The sequence below is a fragment of the Acipenser ruthenus genome, chromosome 5 (assembly GCF_902713425.1).
Source record: "Acipenser ruthenus chromosome 5, fAciRut3.2 maternal haplotype, whole genome shotgun sequence".
Taxonomy (NCBI): Eukaryota; Metazoa; Chordata; class Actinopteri; order Acipenseriformes; family Acipenseridae; genus Acipenser; species Acipenser ruthenus.
In genome coordinates, this window is record NC_081193.1 from 4,548,996 (window position 1) to 4,568,523 (window position 19,528).

At 39.0% G+C, this 19,528-nt stretch overlaps 1 protein-coding gene across 1 annotated transcript; it reads right to left on the minus strand.

Annotated features, from left to right (window-relative positions):
* Positions 1–716: 716 nt before the first annotated feature.
* Positions 717–19,050, minus strand: gabrr2a (gamma-aminobutyric acid type A receptor subunit rho2a). The gene is made up of 9 exons (XM_034005025.3): positions 18,776–19,050; positions 17,483–17,589; positions 10,515–10,582; positions 8,603–8,826; positions 7,679–7,761; positions 6,607–6,747; positions 5,449–5,601; positions 4,683–4,879; positions 717–4,591 (listed from the first exon to the last, which is right to left on the minus strand). The coding sequence occupies exons 1-9, from the start codon at positions 18,889–18,891 to the stop codon at positions 4,283–4,285; spliced, it is 1,398 nt and encodes a 465-aa protein (XP_033860916.1). The 5' UTR covers positions 18,892–19,050; the 3' UTR covers positions 717–4,282.
* Between the last annotated feature and the right edge of the window lie 478 nt (positions 19,051–19,528).

Sequence of the window (19,528 nt, forward strand, 5' to 3'; positions counted from 1 at the left end):
CTCACCTGCAGGGGTCAGAATTTGCAATGGCAGTGCATCACATAACATGGCCAGTTACTGCACTAAAAAGTCCAAAAGTCACAATTAGCACAGTATGCTTACAGTCACGGGCTGTAAAGACTTAATAAGATTTGTGCATTAAAACAAATAAGATTAAAGAGGTTGCTTGGGTTTATATTATGTTGGAAGCTGTCCAAAGCATGCCATCGTCTGTGGATGTTGCCAACTTACATTGCCACATGCTATGGGCAATTCCAGGTAAATAATCATGCAGAAAAATGATCCATTGTTGCATAGGCTTAATTACCCAGAATCAGACCCTGGAGTGGCATTCATATAGTGCTCTTGAAGCAGGGTAGACATCATATAATACATGTTAAAGGATTTTCCCAAATGGATTTTCTGAGGACAGTGGTTTAATTGCATCCTGCTAGCAAAAGAAAGCCTTCTGTGAAAGATGTTTTAAAACTTTACATAACAAAAAAGCAATTATAAGAGATTATCAAGCACCGAAACAGCCAAGGAATTTGTGAATGAAACGTGTTTTATTTTGATCTTAGAGTTCTAGTAATCTTCAGCAATGGCCCAAGTTTCAGTTTTGACCTGGGGAACACTAGGAGGATTTGTGTTTGATTCAGAGGAGAACAAATGATGCAGAGGTTTAGTCTTAAATCGTTACTTTATTAGATTAGAAAGATACAAATACATAACCCAGTATGATCCAGAATTATAGACTTTCCTTGTAAAAGCAAAGATTTCCAAAAGGAAGGGGGTATTTTAGTAGAACTTGTGCAGTTACCCCCTCCAGGGGTGGCGCCTGCCCCCTCAAAATAATTTCTTTAAAAAAATGTGTGTTGTGCTGCAGTATCCCTGTTGAATGTTTTTAGCTGTTTGAATTACACCTGTCTGTATGCATCATTCATATGTGCAAATAATCCATGTATTTAATAGATGTACTCTATAAATTTCTTAATCTGAAATATTTTCACATAGTTTCAACAGCTGTTTTCGTATGGTCTGTTGTTTATGAATTCCCCTGCAGCAGTACTGCTGTGCCGTGGTTCCTGGATAAAGTCACCACTAATCTGTGCTCTTAATGTTTCCATTGCTGCTCGGTATCCACTGGATCATTTTTAATTACATAGCTCGGTAGGTAGCATTTGACTGCAGATCTATCAAGGTCACTGTGGTCAGTTTGTATTTGATCAGTTTTCTAGGCTACTGCACTGCATGTGTGCTGTAGCAGGGGAGGGTGAAGCAGTCCCAAGCACTTTTCTCTCCTAAACTATAGCGAGCTTGATGAAAAAAATGCAAATAAAGAGGGTGCCAAAAAAAACAAGGGTCTTAACATTTATTTCTTTAAAACAGTGCTCTTTTTAATTGGTCTCACTCTGTGTATCATAACAAGGTTTCTGGGATCCAAAAGTAATGGTTCTAAATCAATAATGCAAAAATAAGCAATGAGTGAACCACAGGGGTGACACAGATGTGCTGTTTGTTTAACAAAGCTCTGCAATGATGGCACTGACTATCCTCAACCCTCGCTGAGGCTCCGGACGCTACAAGGATTATCTACATTACAGGGATTATCTACAGTCACCTCACAGAACTTTCATAAAATGTATTACGCATCGGAAAGTAAATGCAGTAATACAAACCTAGCAATGGCAGTGCTTTGCTCATTACATAATGCTGCAAGCATTCTTAAAAAAGCAATTACAAGGAATATGGCCACCATATTAGACCAGAGGTCAAAGTGAAGGGTACCGTTACATTTAGCCTGAGGAGTTTCCTTAAACCATTCTAAATCCATTTATAAGAACGATTTTTGGAACCGACACTGACGAATAGGGGCCATAGTCTGCTCTGCACTATTTACAACAGGTAACGTTAGCAGCGGTGTGAAACCAAAGATTCTGGGCAGTTTGAAAACTACAAAAAATAAATATAGGCTAGGAAGTTGTTAGTTTAGTTTGTTTTTATTCTCTATTAATTAAATTATATTCAGACGGTTATTTGTGTATTTTTATAAAATAAGGAAGTTAGTAGGTTTGGGTTGCTGTGGGATCATGAACAGGTTTAAGTTTAACAACAACTCTAAATAAAATGTTGTTACTTTTATTAAGCACTGGTAATATTCTGAAGCAGTGGTATTTCAAAATAACAAAAGTCCGTTTTTACTTTAGTGAAGTAGGCTAGAATTTATTTATTTTTCATTAAAACGTGCCGTTGTTGTTTATTGGAATACATTTTCAGCGTTCATATATTGAAGCTTGTTGTGTCAGTGATGACTCATTCAATCAAACCAAGTAGGAATTTGCTAGCACCGTTTAACGCTTTCCAAGTCAGGTAAGCTTATTTGTGTATTACAAACGACAGTAGCGTGTTAAAAGGCACATACCTGAAATCGTAAGGTAATTAAAATGTGTGCTTATACTCTCCCCGTCGTTCTGCTCACTATCAGTCCTTGATAAAGCTATAAAATAATGCACACGATTCGAAGTGTAAAGAATATTTAAAGTAAAAAATATAAATATGACTAGGTTGCAGTAGCAGCAGTTACATTATTGTTTGAACTTTGCCCTCTCACTCAATTGACCATATTTAGACGCAAGCACAAAGACAAAGACACAGTTTCTTAGAGCAATAATACCATTTTAATGGTATAAAACAACAAACAACTCTTGACTGGTCCTTCATTGTTTTATTCAGCAAAAAAAAAAAAAAAGTATTTGCATTTGCTTCAGAATTAAGTCTTTTTTTAATATAGTAAACCGGACAGGGCAAGTATTTTGAACTGCCTTACTTGGGGAGTAATTACCTTCAAAACAACAGTACTTGCTTGTCTTTGTTTGTTTAACACTTTCCTTTAGTGAACTACATGTGTGAATTCTAGGTGCAGCACTGTGCAGAGATGCCATTGGTACTGGTGGTGCCATTTGGTGTTACTTGCATGTATCTGTAATTATGCATGCCCAGTAAGTACATATTGAACATTTTATGCTGAAAAACCTGTCCAATTTTGTAGGCTTGACTAAAACTTTAACTTCACAACAGCAAGGTTTGCTTGGTTTCTTTGAGTTTAATTGTAAAAAAAAAAAAAAAAAAAAAAAAAGTACATTTGCCTCTCTACGCTCGGCAGTTAGTCCTTCAGTTTACCCCCCTACTTTTTAACAAAGTTAGGTGCCTAGGATTGTGACACACAATTATATTGATTTTGACATTGATTAAATCACTGAATTGTTGAACTGCTTTTAGAATGAAACACTCACCTATAGGAACCAAAACTGACTCAGTGTTACTGAATAAGAGGGTTTACTGGTCAAGAGCTTATCTTACTCAAAGTGAGTATAATTTAGATTTTTGTTATTATACCTTTAAATAAACTGTTAATGCAAAATATTTATTTTAGAGTTGGTTATTAGTTATCAACATTGAAAATGTCTTTGAAAATGGTCCTTTAACAAGTCCTTCAAATTTGTATCAGAACTGTATTTATGACACATGATTGAGTTAAGCAGAGATTGTATGTGATTTTTGCAGCTGAGGTTTTATAAAATTAATATTTTGTGAATTGAGCATACATGTAAAAGGTTTGATCAGTAACACTTCAAAAACTATGTTTGTTAACTAGCCTCGTGTGATTTATCACGTTGATCCACCTGGTAAAATGACAAGTTGTAAGTGAAGTAATTTCTACTAAGTCAAGTTCAAATTTGCTTCTCAAAAAGTGGTCCAAAATGGCGCAGAATGCATCTGAGAGCATGTACAACCCCAGAGCTTCGGGGAGCCTATGTGAACCCCCAGCCAGTTTCAGTCAAAAGGATCATTGGCCACTCTCACCCATGTAACTCATAAATTACAACTGTCACAAATGGAATATACAGATTGTACACCTTGATGTACGTGTTTACATGCTGCCATGTATTTAAAATCCCCCCAAAGTTTTTTTTTTTGGTGAAATAATTTGGAATTAATTAAACTGATGAAGGCAGCATACAGAAAATGTCGATTTTTTTCCCTGGAGTCCACATAGAGATCTGTTAAAATTGTAGTGATTTGCTTCTTCCTTCTCCTGTAGTGCTATTAAAACATTACCCCTGTTTGTAGCAGAGGTAGATCCATCATTAAAACACTGTGTATGTTGATTGGTAACTGGAATGATGCAGATGGCAGTTCCTTTAGCAGCTCATAAATAGTCTTTCTGTGGGTCCACTTTCCTCCAAGATGGAACTGGTACCAATACCAAGAGAAATGTTCTGCAGGTCACTGTCATGGGAGGTCAGCAATAACTGGACCAGTATATCAAGTTAAAAAATATGTAAGCTCCTGGGAATATCATCCTGGAGTACTTGTCAATGGCATGCGTGTTCTTTATAATCCGGAATCCCCGGTAACCTTTAAAGATGCCCTTCTTTTTGGTTGCCGTGGAGTCGCTGCTCATGGACAGATGGACCACCATCTTCTCCTGCTCGTCTGAAACCACTTGTGTCCGGGTGTAGCCGGCCAGGCTGTTGGCATCAGACTCACTGTAGGTCCCGTCCAGCATCATCGTCCTGGCGTGGGACATTCCACAGGTACAAGGTAGTTGCTGCAGGTAAAGATGAAGACAAGACCATGTTGTTATATTATCAATGTTGTAAATGCTATGACTTTGTACGATGGAAATGAAGCGCTGTTACCTTCTCTCTGTGCTTCCTCTCTTTGCGCTCCTCCACTGTAGTCAGGTAGTTCACTGCAGCGTACTCCAGCACAGACAGGAACACAAACACAAAACTGACCCACAGGTAGATGTCCACAGCCTTGATGTAGGAGACCCTGGGCATCGACGCATTGACTCCAGTGATGATGGTGGACATGGTCAGCACTGTGGTGATACCTGCGCAGAATTAACAAGGCCTCGTTATTAACAGGGCTTTATGCATGCTGGGGGCAGTATTACATTGACTCCAGTGATGATGGTGGACATGGTCAGCACTGTGGTGATACCTGCGCAGAATTAACAACGCCTCGTTATTAACAGGGCTTTATGCATGCTGGGGGCAGTATTACATTGACTCCAGTGATGATGGTGGACATGGTCAGCACCGTGGTGATACCTGCGCAGAATTAACAAGGCCTCGTTATTAACAGGGCTTTATGCATGCTGGGGGCAGTATTACATTGACTCCAGTGATGATGGTGGGCATGGTCAGCACTGTGGTGATACCTGGAAGCGGAACAACAGGAAGAACTTGTTTAACTTTTTGAAGCTTGTTATACTTGAATAACTTGCGTAAAGCCTTAATTTGAAGCATATCTATGAATGTATTTTAGCTGCTAATAAATAGTTTCAGGAGGAAATTCTCTTGGCAGGGGAATCCAACATGTAAAATACATCGAGAGGTGGCATTCTTAGTAGCACGGGCTGAGTTTAACAAGCTGTGAGCAGCGAGGATGTTTTCTCACCGAGTGACACTCGAGCTGGCACAGCCCTGCGGTCGATCCAGAAGGACACCCAGGAGAGCATGACCATCAGAGTGGCTGGGAAATAGGTCTGGAGCAGGAAGAAGAAGATGTGCCGACGGAGCGTGAAGGTGATGTACAGACGGTTGTACCAACCTGCAAGTGGCAAAGAGGACTTGGTTTTTGCATTATCAGTCAGCCTTGGACTCATATATGTCATTCTACACCGGCTTGCTGAAACGTGCACTCAAGTTCAGTCATATTAAACAGCATGCTTCACAATTCCTAACCTATTATTATTATTATTATTATTATTATTATTATTATTATTATTATTTATTGTTAAAAGTGCAATGGTCTTCGATACTGTACATCCCACTTTTTCGAACCTGAAAAAGTTTGACTGGTGTTGATTGTGTTGATAATTCAGCTGGGAGAACGAAATTGAAAACATATCACAAATTTCACATACGACATGTTAGACTGTCATATTACAATCCAGACCATGCTCCCCCTGCAACAACGCTGCTGTGTTCTATCCCGATCAAGCTCCCCCTGCAACAACGCTGCTGTGTTCTATCCAGACCATTCTCCCCCTGCAACAAAGCTGCTGGTGTTCTATCCAGACCATGCTCCCCCTGCAACAACGCTGCTGTGTTCTATCCAGACCATGCTCCCCCTGCAACAACGCTGCTGTGTTCTATCTAGACCATGCTCACCCTGCAACAACGCTGCTGGTGTTCTATCGGGACCATGCTCCCCCTGCAACACCGCTGCTGGTGTTCTATCCCGACCATGCTCCCCCTGCAACAACGCTGCTAGTGTTCTGTTCCACAATAGCCATTAATTTCACTCAGAGCGCCAGCATTACAATGACGCTTAAGAGAAGAATCCTTCTTTCTAATGTCGGGCACTCCTCAATGAAAGCTGAGAAATGTTTTCGGTTTTATTCCCCACTCGATTTTTATAAATTAATACATATTTAAAAAAAACTGGATTATGCTGAAAAATACACAGCTGCAGCACAGGTAAATGGTAAAGTGCTGTGTTTTTTGTAAACACTTGTTCTCTAACCCTTTAAAGCCGCTTGATCATACACTTCATCTCCCATGTGTACTGGGAGAATCACTCATACATTTACTAGGTTACAATGAGTTATACCTGTACTGCTGTAGAATGCTAGTCTGGAGGTAGTATGAAACTTCTGTATAAGAAACTGAGACAAGGATATTCTTTCATCTATTTTTAAAGACTCTTCTCCATTCTTCCAGTAAAGCATGAGATCTTCATCTGTGTAGGCATCTGTAAAATATATAAAATCAAATGATATTACGGTTGTTTTAAAGTTACTTTTTGTTCTGTAATGATTGAGTAAATGGAGTGTTATATGCATTTAGAATTCCACTACAACCTAGTGGGTGCACTCAAAAATGAAACTGTATTTTCTGTACGTGGTGTCAGGTGGGATTCTGGTGCTGCAGAAGGACACATGGGTTTAACAAAATGGTTCATGGCTGCCACATGTTCTGCCACAATGGACTTGCCTAGATACTGTAGGAAGGGAGCATACATTTACTACAGTACTGCATGTGTAAACAGCCCAATCAATCAGCATGGCATTGCTTTCTAAATCAGAGATGCTGCTTATCTAAAACTAATACAGTAGCTGAAGCGAAAATGGGGCCGTGCTGCCTTTTCACCTGAAGGCTTCAATGAATCCAATGATCAGAGAGCATGTTGGGTGCTGTCTAGCCTTAGCCCATGTGTAGTAAAAACACAACAGTTCTTTGCTAGGCTGGGTCAGTGTTTTATTGGTAAACAATCTGAAAATGTTGCACACATTTCACACTGAATGCTTTCATAAGGGTAAGAAATACACCACTGCCCCAGGTTCATTTTCTAACCACTCTAAATGTGCACCACTCCTGCATCGGAGTTTTAAAGAGATTAGCAGGCCAAAAGAAAGAAAAGCTTACAAATTGCAATAACTCAAGTTTGAAAAATGTCCCTACCCTTCTGAAAACTATTAGAAAGGAAATGTTCACTACACAAAAAAGGACAGAGTGAAAGTTATTCTGAAACTAAAAAGTGATTGCATTTCATGATGGTATTTCATGAAGATATCTTACAATACTGAACATCAAGACAAATAATAATATTTTATATTGTGTGTCCAGGGTGACCAAGCCTTCAACACTATAAAAAGGTGAAGTGAAGTCTTTGTGTTACTTACAACTTTCCAGCTCCAACGAGCAGGTTTGAGTGTCAAGGGGGAAGCGACTGAAGTCCATGTTACACATAGCTGTTACGGTGACCCTAAACATTCAAGCAAAGAAAAAGGATTGTTTGAAACTTTTCAATCTGAATGATGGGTTCCAGAATGATTAAAAGGAAATCTGAAGTTGTAATGACCCCACGGCCAGGCCATGATTATATGGCTGTCTAATTCACTATATTAGTATCATGTCTTTCACCTCTGGAGACCCAGGATCCAACCAAGTGATGAGTTTGGTTCGGTGGTTTCAACCTCGCTCCCAGTGGACATTGGACCATATCGCAAGATTTTTACAAAAGTGAAGCTGGAGTACCCACAATACTGAAAAGATATGACCATCAAGGCTACATTTGCCAAACAAGAGCCCTTCAGTCATGACATTCAATGAACAGCAGTCAGTGTTCATGGACCTCAGCTAAAGTGCAGGGATGGCAGTAAGACTCGCTGCATAACAGTTTACTATGAGCTTACTGTAATTAATCACAGTGCATAAGTAACAAGCTCTAGGCGTTTCACATTCGGCTCACAGTAAAACCGGTAACACAAGAGACATTGACAAAACCATGTTAACCCTTTAAGCTTGGGACATATGTGTTCCACAAACAAATTGATGCTAACTTTCTTATTTTTGCAACGAGGTGCACGAAACAGGCTTTACAATTTAGGTTGGACCTGGTCTTCCAAATTGTCAATTTCCTGGTGATATTTGAGTCACTTTCAAATGTATTTTAAGAAGAAACTGTTTAAACAAGCGCTCAATTCCTTGTGTACCCTCGAAGGGTTAAAAGCTGTGGTGCAAGGCTGTTCCATGAACCTGGTGCTGTTTCTAACCTGCTGTAAAAACAGATGACAGTGATGCACAGCAGTGCAGGCCTCCCTCACCTCAGGCTGTACAGCACGTGTCCATCAGGAAAGACTCGCAGCATGATGTTGTCCGTGGTGGTGTCGTGGATAAAGGACCTCTTGGAGTGGACAAAAAACACGTCTGGGACCCAGATCTTCTTGACAAGTCTGCCGTCAAAAGTCATGCTTTTGTTGCTGGTGCTGGGAAAGGAAAGACGCTCATCTTTCCAGTAATGTCTCAGGTAAAGTGTCATGGTGAAGTCCTGTATTCGAAGGAACAACAGCAAAGTCACCCATACTGCTGGGAAGTGTAGTCCAGATACTGGGGAGCTAGTTTATAATGTGTAGCCCACATGACTGGCACATTTGCACATATTCTCAGCCATGTGGGTGCTTATGCTGGAACACAAGCGCATATGGGCTAACACATGCAAACTACCTTTTCACAGAGAGTAGAGTATCCCCAAGCGTAAGCTCACGTGCCAATTTGTGCAATTATAAGGTAACTGCAGAGTACTAATACAGAAGTGAGGACCCAAGGAATATAAACTGAAGTAGACTTTTATGTTTTTGAAGATCATCTGTAATGGTTTGGGCAGGCATGAGGGGCACACACATGCACTGTAATCAATGTCGGCAGTTTGACTGCTGGAACATGACTTTACTTTGAACCTCCCTATCCTACGCAGGTGATGCTTGCAGTATACTTAGGGTTTCTTATGTGTGGTGTTTTATCCTGACTTTTCAACTCACCTGTAATAATTTAATTGATACCTAGTAAGCCATTCGTGTATTTCAATCACAAAGACCTTTCCATTAGAAGCCTTCAACCTTTAACCCCTTAGTGCCACATGCTATTGTATTTTGACTTGTCATTATCAGCTGGTAATTGACATTCAGCTCTGTCACTTCATGGATGTAATCATTGTGAATTTCATCTGAGGCAGGGGTTTCAAATGTAAGCACAGCGAGACCAACCAGGGATCAGCGTCTCTGACAGACCCATATGGATTATAAACTGTCCTTGCCTATCCTATTAATAAAACCATATTGATATGCAGAAAGTGCTTAAGAGGTACATTCTTGAATATTGGCCTCCTGGCGACTACTTCTTTCACTACATTCTTCACTGCACCACAAACAGAACCCCCTGAGGAAACAATGAGGTGTAGCCATGAGGTGAAAGAGTTCACTTTCTTCTGAACCTGACATCATTAAATAGGGACATATGGAAATACAAGAGCTGTAAAAAGGATAAGTGATGGCAGTCCATTAGATATGACTTTAATCCATCTTGTTCTGTCAGGGTTCCACATCCTGTAATAACAGTAGTTTCAATGACCATCACTAAAGCTCCCATTCACAGCACAGCCTGCCTGATTCACTCGAAGTCAGACTCAACCAGAAGCAGCACATTACTTATTTTTTATTAATTAAAAAAAAAAAGATTGATGCACTAGTCACATAATTGCTAGAACTGACTGTTGAATAAAAAAACAGGACTTTTAGCTCTTTATATTCAGAAACTATGGGTCTATACATTTTACTTCATAGGAACCCAATCTGCCTAAACCGACTGTGAATCTCAAGAAATGAACTTTGAAAATATACAATAAAAAATATATACACCGTATATATATATATATATATATATATATATATATATATATATATATATATATATACACAATATGTGTGTAAAGGAAAGGTTAAAAAGAAACCCACATTGATGTGATTCAAACAGGCTGTTAAGAGACACTGATGTATCCAACACATCACAGCCATGCCCAGTGTTCCACAGTACGTAGCTGAAGTACAAACAATATAGCTGGAGTTTGAGCTATTCTGTATCAAACTTTCTGTGTTAAACTTCACCACAGGACCAGCTTGTTGTGGGTCTTCAGGTTTTGTTCTGATACAAAAACTGCATTGGCACTACCAGTTTACTTACCATATCTACTTCTGAAATACTGTCCAAACTTTCAACCTGAACATCGACCCCAACAGGAATGGCAGGACCTTTAAATAAAAATGAGTACAATATTATGACCCTAGGTGACCCCATGGTTATACACTAGCTCTAACTCCCAAAGTGAGGTCTGCAACTTATATAACGTAACATATTTACAGAATATAGGTTCAGACAAGAATTAGGTTCAGTTTTATCTAAGGATATTACAGAAGATGCTTAGCTTTAGATAAATGCGTCTCCTCCAGTGGAACGCAGATTCAGGATGAACTAATAAATGAGTCAAGGAAAAACATGTCTAAACGTAGACGACCCTACATGCTATACAGAGCATAATGTTACTGACCAGAGTAAAAAAAACAGCTAACCCAGAACAATGAGGTCAACTGTCTATGAAAGAAACTGGAACTGATTGCCCCATTTACTTCTATATTCGATGCAATGTCTGTATCTCCTGTGATATACTAACACAGTACACAATCAGTACATGCTGTGATATACTAACACAGTACACAATCAGTACATGCTGTGATATACTAACACAGCACAGAATCAGTACATGCTGTGATATACTAACACAGTACAGAATCAGTACATGCTGTGATATACTAACACAGTACAGAATCAGTGCATGCTGTGATATACTAACACAGCACAGAATCAGTGCATGCTGTGATATACTAACACAGTACAGAATCAGTACATGCTGTGATATACTAACACAGCACAGAATCAGTACATGCTGTGATATACTAACACAGTACACAATCAGTACATGCTGTGATATACTAACACAGTACACAATCAGTACATGCTGTGATATACTAACACAGTACACAATCAGTACATGCTGTGATATACTAACACAGCAAAGAATCAGTGCATGCTGTGATATACTAACACAGTACAGAATCAGTACATGCTGTGATATACTAACACAGTACACAATCAGTACATGCTGTGATATACTAACACAGCACAGAATCAGTACATGCTGTGATATACTAACACAGTACAGAATCAGTACATGCTGTGATATACTAACACAGCACAGAATCAGTGCATGCTGTGATATACTAACACAGTACAGAATCAGTACATGCTGTGATATACTAACACAGCACAGAATCAGTGCATGCTGTGATATACTAACACAGTACAGAATCAGTACATGCTGTGATATACTAACACAGCACAGAATCAGTGCATGCTGTGATATACTAACACAGTACAGAATCAGTACATGCTGTGATATACTAACACAGCACAGAATCAGTGCATGCTGTGATATACTAACACAGCACAGAATCAGTACATGCTGTGATATACTAACACAGTACACAATCAGTACATGCTGTGATATACTAACACAGTACAGAATCAGTACATGCTGTGATATACTAACACAGTACAGAATCAGTACATGCTGTGATATACTAACACAGTACAGAATCAGTACATGCTGTGATATACTAACACAGCAAAGAATCAGTGCATGCTGTGATATACTAACACAGCGCAGAATCAGTACATGCTGTGATATACTAACACAGCACAGAATCAGTACATGCTGTGATATACTAACACAGCACAGAATCAGTACATGCTGTGATATACTAACACAGTACAGAATCAGTACATGCTGTGATATACTAACACAGCACAGAATCAGTACATGCTGTGATATACTAACACAGCACAGAATCAGTACATGCTGTGATATACTAACACAGTACAGAATCAGTACATGCTGTGATATACTAACACAGCACAGAATCAGTACATGCTGTGATATACTAACACAGCACAGAATCAGTACATGCTGTGATGTATATGCTTACACTTTTTACACCTCATCGTAGTTCAGCCTTTCTTTTGAATAACAAATCAAACTGTCATAAAAAGTCTACATTGTGTCAAAATCACTATTTCACTGGTTATCAATTGCTTTACGAAGCTCCCAGCATTATAATGTTTGCTGTTTTACTACTATAACAGGTATAATCATAAGCGTCAAGAGAACTCGACAATAACCAGACTGATAATTTACTGCGGTTGTAGGATACGGCCCCTTTAAGATGTCGTAGCACATAGCTAATAAAAAAAGACCATAAATCATACAAGTCATTTGCTATGTAGGTCTCACGTGCTGTGCAGTTTTGAGAGAGAATTGATTGCTGGTGCGCTGGATCTATTCAGACAGGGCCGAGAGAAGTTGGCTGACACATTCCAATTGTTTTTTTTAGTATGACTTTTGTAGGATTAGGAGGCAAGCACTGCCCTACAGATGACATTGCTGGAGGCTTGCTTGAAAGGGCACATGCCACACACACTGTATTTACTCCAGACTCATGGACAGCCCAATACTCCACACCAGTCCTGCATGCTGAGCTGTGGCTTTTCATGTGAGCATGTGGCCGACTGTACATAACAACACACTATGTCATCACATGGCAGGTTGTGTTTGAATGTTACTAAACAAAATGTGTGTAAAACAGCAGATATAAACCTGCTGTTTACAAGCAGTGGTCCTCACTATTCTTTTAATGGTCAAATTAACCCCCTAAAAAATGGCGATATGTATGTTACAGACACAACGACTTACACCTGGGCTGAACTGGGACTGCATTATGGGTAACAAGGCTAAAACAAACAATAGGTGCATTTAGTGTTTAGTTGCATAATCTCTTGAAATTGTCCTAAAATAAAACAATCCCCCATGTGTCCTCCAGAGCTAAACAGCTGCCACCCTGACACATGACAGGAGATTGCTCGCTGTGTTAATCCCACACGGTCATCTTTTTGAAAAGTCAACTCAACAGCCAGCCAGCGATGCTCCAGACAGTTTGCCGAATTGCGTAGCAACAAGCACTGCTTAAAGAATAACAGGAAAGTAAAATCCCCAAAAAAGAGATTTGCATTCCTACATGAGTGGAATGTGAGTGCGTGTGATTGGGGGATAGGGGGGTGGATAGGGGTTTAAGCAATATAAACTTACCTACAGTACCATGACGGGATACTTTACATCATCAACAGCATTGAAAAAGCTGCATTTCTGACGCTAGGTGGTTTGGAAATGGGTGTGCTGTTGTCATTTCTGCCGCCTCTGTTACTGTGATTTTGGGGCAGCTGTTTTTTTTTTTTGTTTGTTTGTTTTTTTTAAAGCAGCTACATAGTTTAAGAATACCATTAGTTTGAGCTTGGTAAATAATTGAGTGAGTGTGGTTTGTACAGTATTGCCTGCGGCTTACAAACAGGGGACACAAGGTATGACAATCTCAATTCGGTTCATCCTGGGGAGTAAAGCCACTGAACAAGCCTGGGGAAGCTCTGTCTGTTGGGCCCCTGACCATTAGGGGGCGCTGTTTTGCTCTTTAATGGATTTACTGGAGCTTCCCAGTGACATCTTGAGACTAACTGACTTGTAATAGTTTCCTAATGAAAGACTAATATTTGAAAGAAACAGCTAGGAAGCTTAAGGAAAGTTCACAACCCTGTACAGCACTGGAAAAGCATAGGCACACGTTAATGGAATCCATAGAATTCACTGAAAATCCAAAATGACAGCTTAAACATTCTAGAATCCAAAATGAAAGCTTGAACAAAAACATTCTAGAATCCAAAATGACAGCTTAAACAAAAAACATTCTAGAATCCAAAATGACAGCTTAAACAAAAACATTCTAGAATCCAAAGCAGGCGGTTTCAATTCACATCCAACCATGTTGTGATCTAATGCCAGGTTAACAATGTAACCATTTGAATCGAGGTACTCTTTTGCAAATCCCTGCGCTCAAAACCATACAATACGAATAGAGAATGAGTAAAGATGCTTCGAATTGTAATTATCCATTAACAGTTTTGAAAGACGATTATATTCAGGGTATGTGTCACCAGTAAATTGGTTAGAGGTGAGGGATGTGCCTAAGAGACACGTGTACAGCAGTCAATAGCAATAGTTTTGCATTTGTTTAATTGGTTTTGGTTTTGTCATGCTTATCCAGTTTTCAGTAATTATTCCAGTAAATATTCAGTAATTATTCCTTCTTAAATCAGCAGTGTCACAAAAACATGCTTCCTGAATTAATGCTGACTACTTCCTTCCATAGTTCAGCTTTCCATTTCCAGGCACAAAAGCTTTTTCCCTCCTTGAAGCTTCACTCTGTGAACTAATCAGCCAGCCTTCTGTTACTATCTCCAGCAGCTACCAGTTCCCAGCAAAGTGCAGATCTTTTGTTTAGTTAAAAGAAAAGCAATGTTCATTTTTGTTCCCCTCAATCAGCTAGCTAGCTGTGCAGAAGCACTATACATTACTAAAAATGACATTGGATATGGATTAGCAGCCTAAACTAATCCCATCGTTAGGCATCCCGGCTTGGATTAGTGCTGACCCTGCTGCAAGCTCCAGGGAATTCACCTAAAACACACTGCATTAGAAATCAGATTCTTAGAAGTTATTACACTGTCATTAATCTCTGCAGGGGGGCCATGATAGTCATGTTAAAAATAAGATGAACACAAAGGGATCATGTTGGGTTTTTGGAGCACTTTAAAGAACAATTTAAATTAGGACAAATTGTTAACCCCTAACCCTGTCCAGTTATCTGTCCAGAATCAGAACCAGATGATTACAGGTTTAGTTTTAAAGGGACCAGTGTACACATTAAATATCAGAAACAGAAACTCTCACTGGTAAAATGCTTTAAAAACGATTAAACGATATTATTCATACTGCTAGGAATGTTTTTCTAGATGCTGTGACTGTAACATATTCCACTGCTAAATATATGGCTACTAATATTTTTTCCCTAACACAGACTCCTTTGCTGAACAATAATTGACAAACACGCATTCTTTTTTTCCCCCTCACAGCTCAGGAGAACTGAAGTTTCAGTGGGCATCCCCCGATCCCATGACCAAGCCAGCTTCCTCTTCTACACCCAGGAACTCGAGAGCGGAGGTCAGCGAGCTGGCGGCCTCTGGAGGACAAAGGCCAGCCCTGCAGGTGTCTGCCTGGGCTCACTAGGTGTGCAATGGGGAGAAACAGTCCCAGACTGTATGACTCACCCTGCACACCATGTGGTTGTGCTTAAAGTACTTTTTTAATTGCATTTTGACAGCTTTTCCTCTAATTTATCTTTCAACTATAATAAGTTTGTGAAAGTAACCTTTAGATTTCTGGTGTTTCAGTTAATAATTCTCACACTAAATACTTACTTAAATCTACACAAGAAATGTTAGGTAATGCAGACCTAAATCTGGTTGACACTCCCTGATGTAAATAATCACTGGTAGCTAATGCTTTGGATGGATTAAAAATCTGAGCTGCAGGAAAAGCCCATTTGTAGAGGTTCCCTGTTGTCACATCTGTGCCTGTTGGTTTTGGTTTGTGGAAAGGGAATACAAGAAGAATGGCCCAGTGCAGACATTTTGGCAAATTTCCTCAACCTGGCCAATTGAGGCTCGTCAAGCAAACTGACCGCCCAAAGCCTCTGAATAATGATTTCAATTCTGTGGATGTCTTACTCGCAGTGTAAGAAAAGGACTTCCCACACTGCATTCTGAACTTGTTTTTATCTGCTACCTTTTGTGCCATCTTGTCACACAGTAACTGTTTAGAATGATATAAAATTAAAATCCCCCTAAACCAAGACTTGGGAGAGATTTAGTTCACAGGCAGCAGTGAATAACACAGCAGATTTGAGCCATTCCTTATCAAGTCTCCACATGGGGGTGCCATCCCAAATGAAAAAATAAATATTACTGTAGAATAACCAAACACTTTCTTAAATAATTTCATTTTCTCTGCTTCTTTGCCACAGGATCTGGCAGCCACTGTTACTTTACTTTAATCGGATCCTTATATATCAGCTTGTGTTTTTTTTTCCCTGTAATATTTTAGTAGTGTATACATAACCCCATGTGTTTAAACGGACACGTCAGAAAGTGCTATTTCAAGGTATTGTTTAGTCAAGCTCCAGTGCCTTTGCTAGTTTGGATTTGAACCTTGATGTGTTCATTCAGACATAAACTGTCCATTTGTATCCTACTTGCTGTCCGGTCTTTTGAGCTGTCAGTTTCTGATATGTATATTTAAACATACAATGCCACAGGGAGATAATCATTTTTAAAGAAGGCATCCTGAGCCACAACAGAACTTGCTGATGACATTTAACCTCAGGTGAATGCCTGCTAGGCTCACATATCGAAATGGCAAGTTTCAAAGGAAGAGAAGGACTGTCAACAAGGTCTGCTTTCTGATAAAGCAGGAGTGCACTCAAGCTTAAACTATGGAAACATGTAGTAAACAGACACACAAAATAATATTTTTAATGTAAATTCTATGGTGTTATTTCAAGAAAACTGTTAACCTATACCAGTAGAACAGCTAATTTAGTTATGTAACTAGATTCCATTTCTTGTACAAAACACATTTCCCCCAGGTGTCTGGCAACACATAATGTACTGCATATGAAATTCTGGTTTGTGGGGCTGGATTTAAAAAAATAATAACACACAGGGACGGCTAAGCATTGTGTCATATACAGAAATGGGCATTACAGGGTTAATTATCTGTCCTTGTTATTTACTACACAACTTGCCTTTGGGGCAAATATCTTTGGCTATGGAGAGGTTCTTAAGTGGTGACTGGCATACTGATGGACAGTGTAGTTAAATACACTTTGTAATGTGTTAAAATCAGCTTTTTCAAAAAGAAAACAAAAAGCTACCCCTTTAAATGAATCGCATTGATCGACTCTAGGGGGCCCCATTACCACACCTTTTAAGTGGAGTTTAACAGCATTCCTTGTACGTGAGTAGGTTGCCCTACACAAGCGAAATCAAAACCATTTTTTTGTTTGTTTCCCCTTCAGAGAATTTAGTATCAAAGTGAGAGTGGCGCTTTTCTAAACCTTGGTAAATACAAAGAAGGATCCGTTGATGTTTACCTGCAAACGCTGGTCTCATACTAAAATCAAAGTCGTCCACTCTGAGAAGCTGTTCAGTCTTAATTTTTGTCATTTTTGTTCCATCATGGGTCTTCTTTGATAAAGGACTGTAAAAGACAAAACATTTCTATTCTCAACCTAGGTGCAGCATTCACATACAGTATATTTGACAGTGGAAATGAATAATGACTGACAGGAACATATGTCATTCTCAATTTGTTTCAGTGGAATGTAACACATGTAATAAGACTGTAGTTATCTGTGCATACTACAGACTACTGTCTAGTTTATAAATCTGTACCTATATATTTACATATGTTTGAAAGGAGATATAACTGCAGTGTACAAAAATGAAAAAGAAAAAACTGTTTTTTGAGGATGTAGACAAAGGGTTTTAATAATTAAAATCTTTAATTCAGGACGTTTCAGACAGAAGCCCTTCGGCTAGTTAGAAACAGGGTGCAGTAAACTTGTTTTTCTTCAGGGATTCTGTGTTATACTTGAAGAATAACATGTTTACTGCACTATTTACTCTACATAGCTGAACAAGAGCTTTTGTCTGAAAAGTTACTGATGAGGTATATTGTGTCAACACTGATAGATATTTATGCAGACCAAATACCCCAAAAATATATAGTTTAACTTACTGTATACTAATTAAAAAGTACAGTAAGGACTATTAACCCTTGGAGGATAAATGTTCCTATTACAATGTGTTTATAATTACTAAGTGTTGAAGTATATATAGACACACACACACACAGATGAATGAATGCCTATATGCAATAACTTGCCTTTAAGTTTCAGTAGCTGACAAAATGCAGTGACAGGTTCACCTGTTAAGGTCCAAATCTGCTTTGATGTCTTAGCAATACCCGTGCTCGCATTATGTAGGATTATGAAAATATAAATAAATCTCATGTTATTCACACGAACAACGTGGTGGTATTAAGACAGCTTACAGAAACTTATAAAATAATACTACCAAGAAAGTACGCAATACTTTGCACAGCTCATATACAACTACCTGTACCATTTCCCAAAGAATACATTTTTTAGGGGAGAAAAACTTGAGGAAACTTAGCTATACAGTAGTCAGTAGCCTACATGCCATGGTAATGTCACTGTGGCGTAGTAAACGTGTTGTCAGTTCTAGAGTATAATCGGTTCAAATAAAATCATAAAAAGAATAATAAATTATTCTTTAAAACCTAATCTGATATCAAGGAAGGGATACTGCAGGGTAGACTGTTAAAAAAAAGCTTTTCTGTAGCGCCCTGCCTAGGTACTTACATGCCATGCTTTTGTGTTTCCATGGGACCTGTCCATCTCCTAGTCATTTGCTCTCGGCTCTCAGCAATAATACTCAGGCAAAAAAGTAAAAAAAGCAGTTTGGAAAAATAAGGCATTATGATTGCAGTCTTAAATGTCCAGAAACTAGTCTAGAAATACTCCCCTTTAGTCCAGGGCCGCAGTGGTTTGAACATTGAACCATCTGTTACTCCAAGCTATGTGAGCGCTGCAGAAATCATTGTTAAGGGAAAGCTCTCTGCCGGTTGATTAAATTTCAGAGACGGATATGTTTTCGACTCCAAGCTGCTTTCCTTTGACTGTTTTGTGATTGGTTAGCCGCCACACAGCTGTTTGTAGTGATTGACAGCTCGTCGCCCAGCTTTTCCCGCTCTAACGTTACGCACTGAACTTGGGGTGCGGTTTACATTATTGAATAAAATCTCATCCCAATCCTTTTAAATGTGATTCACACGTGGGAATGTTGTTTTTGTTTTTATCTAATATTTTGACCTTCTTTGAGTTAGAAACATTTTATGCCAACAAAAAAAACACCACTGGTTAACATTATTGGAATGATCCAATCAAACTTGCAAACATACATATATAGGGCCATACCTTTGGGGCATATTGTTGCCAACTGTTAGTTTGAAACTAAACCACCACCTTAGACCTGTTACAAAAATTAAATGTACAACACCCCAATATCCAGCATTGTGAAAACAAACAAATACATTGAGAGATGACACAGTGACT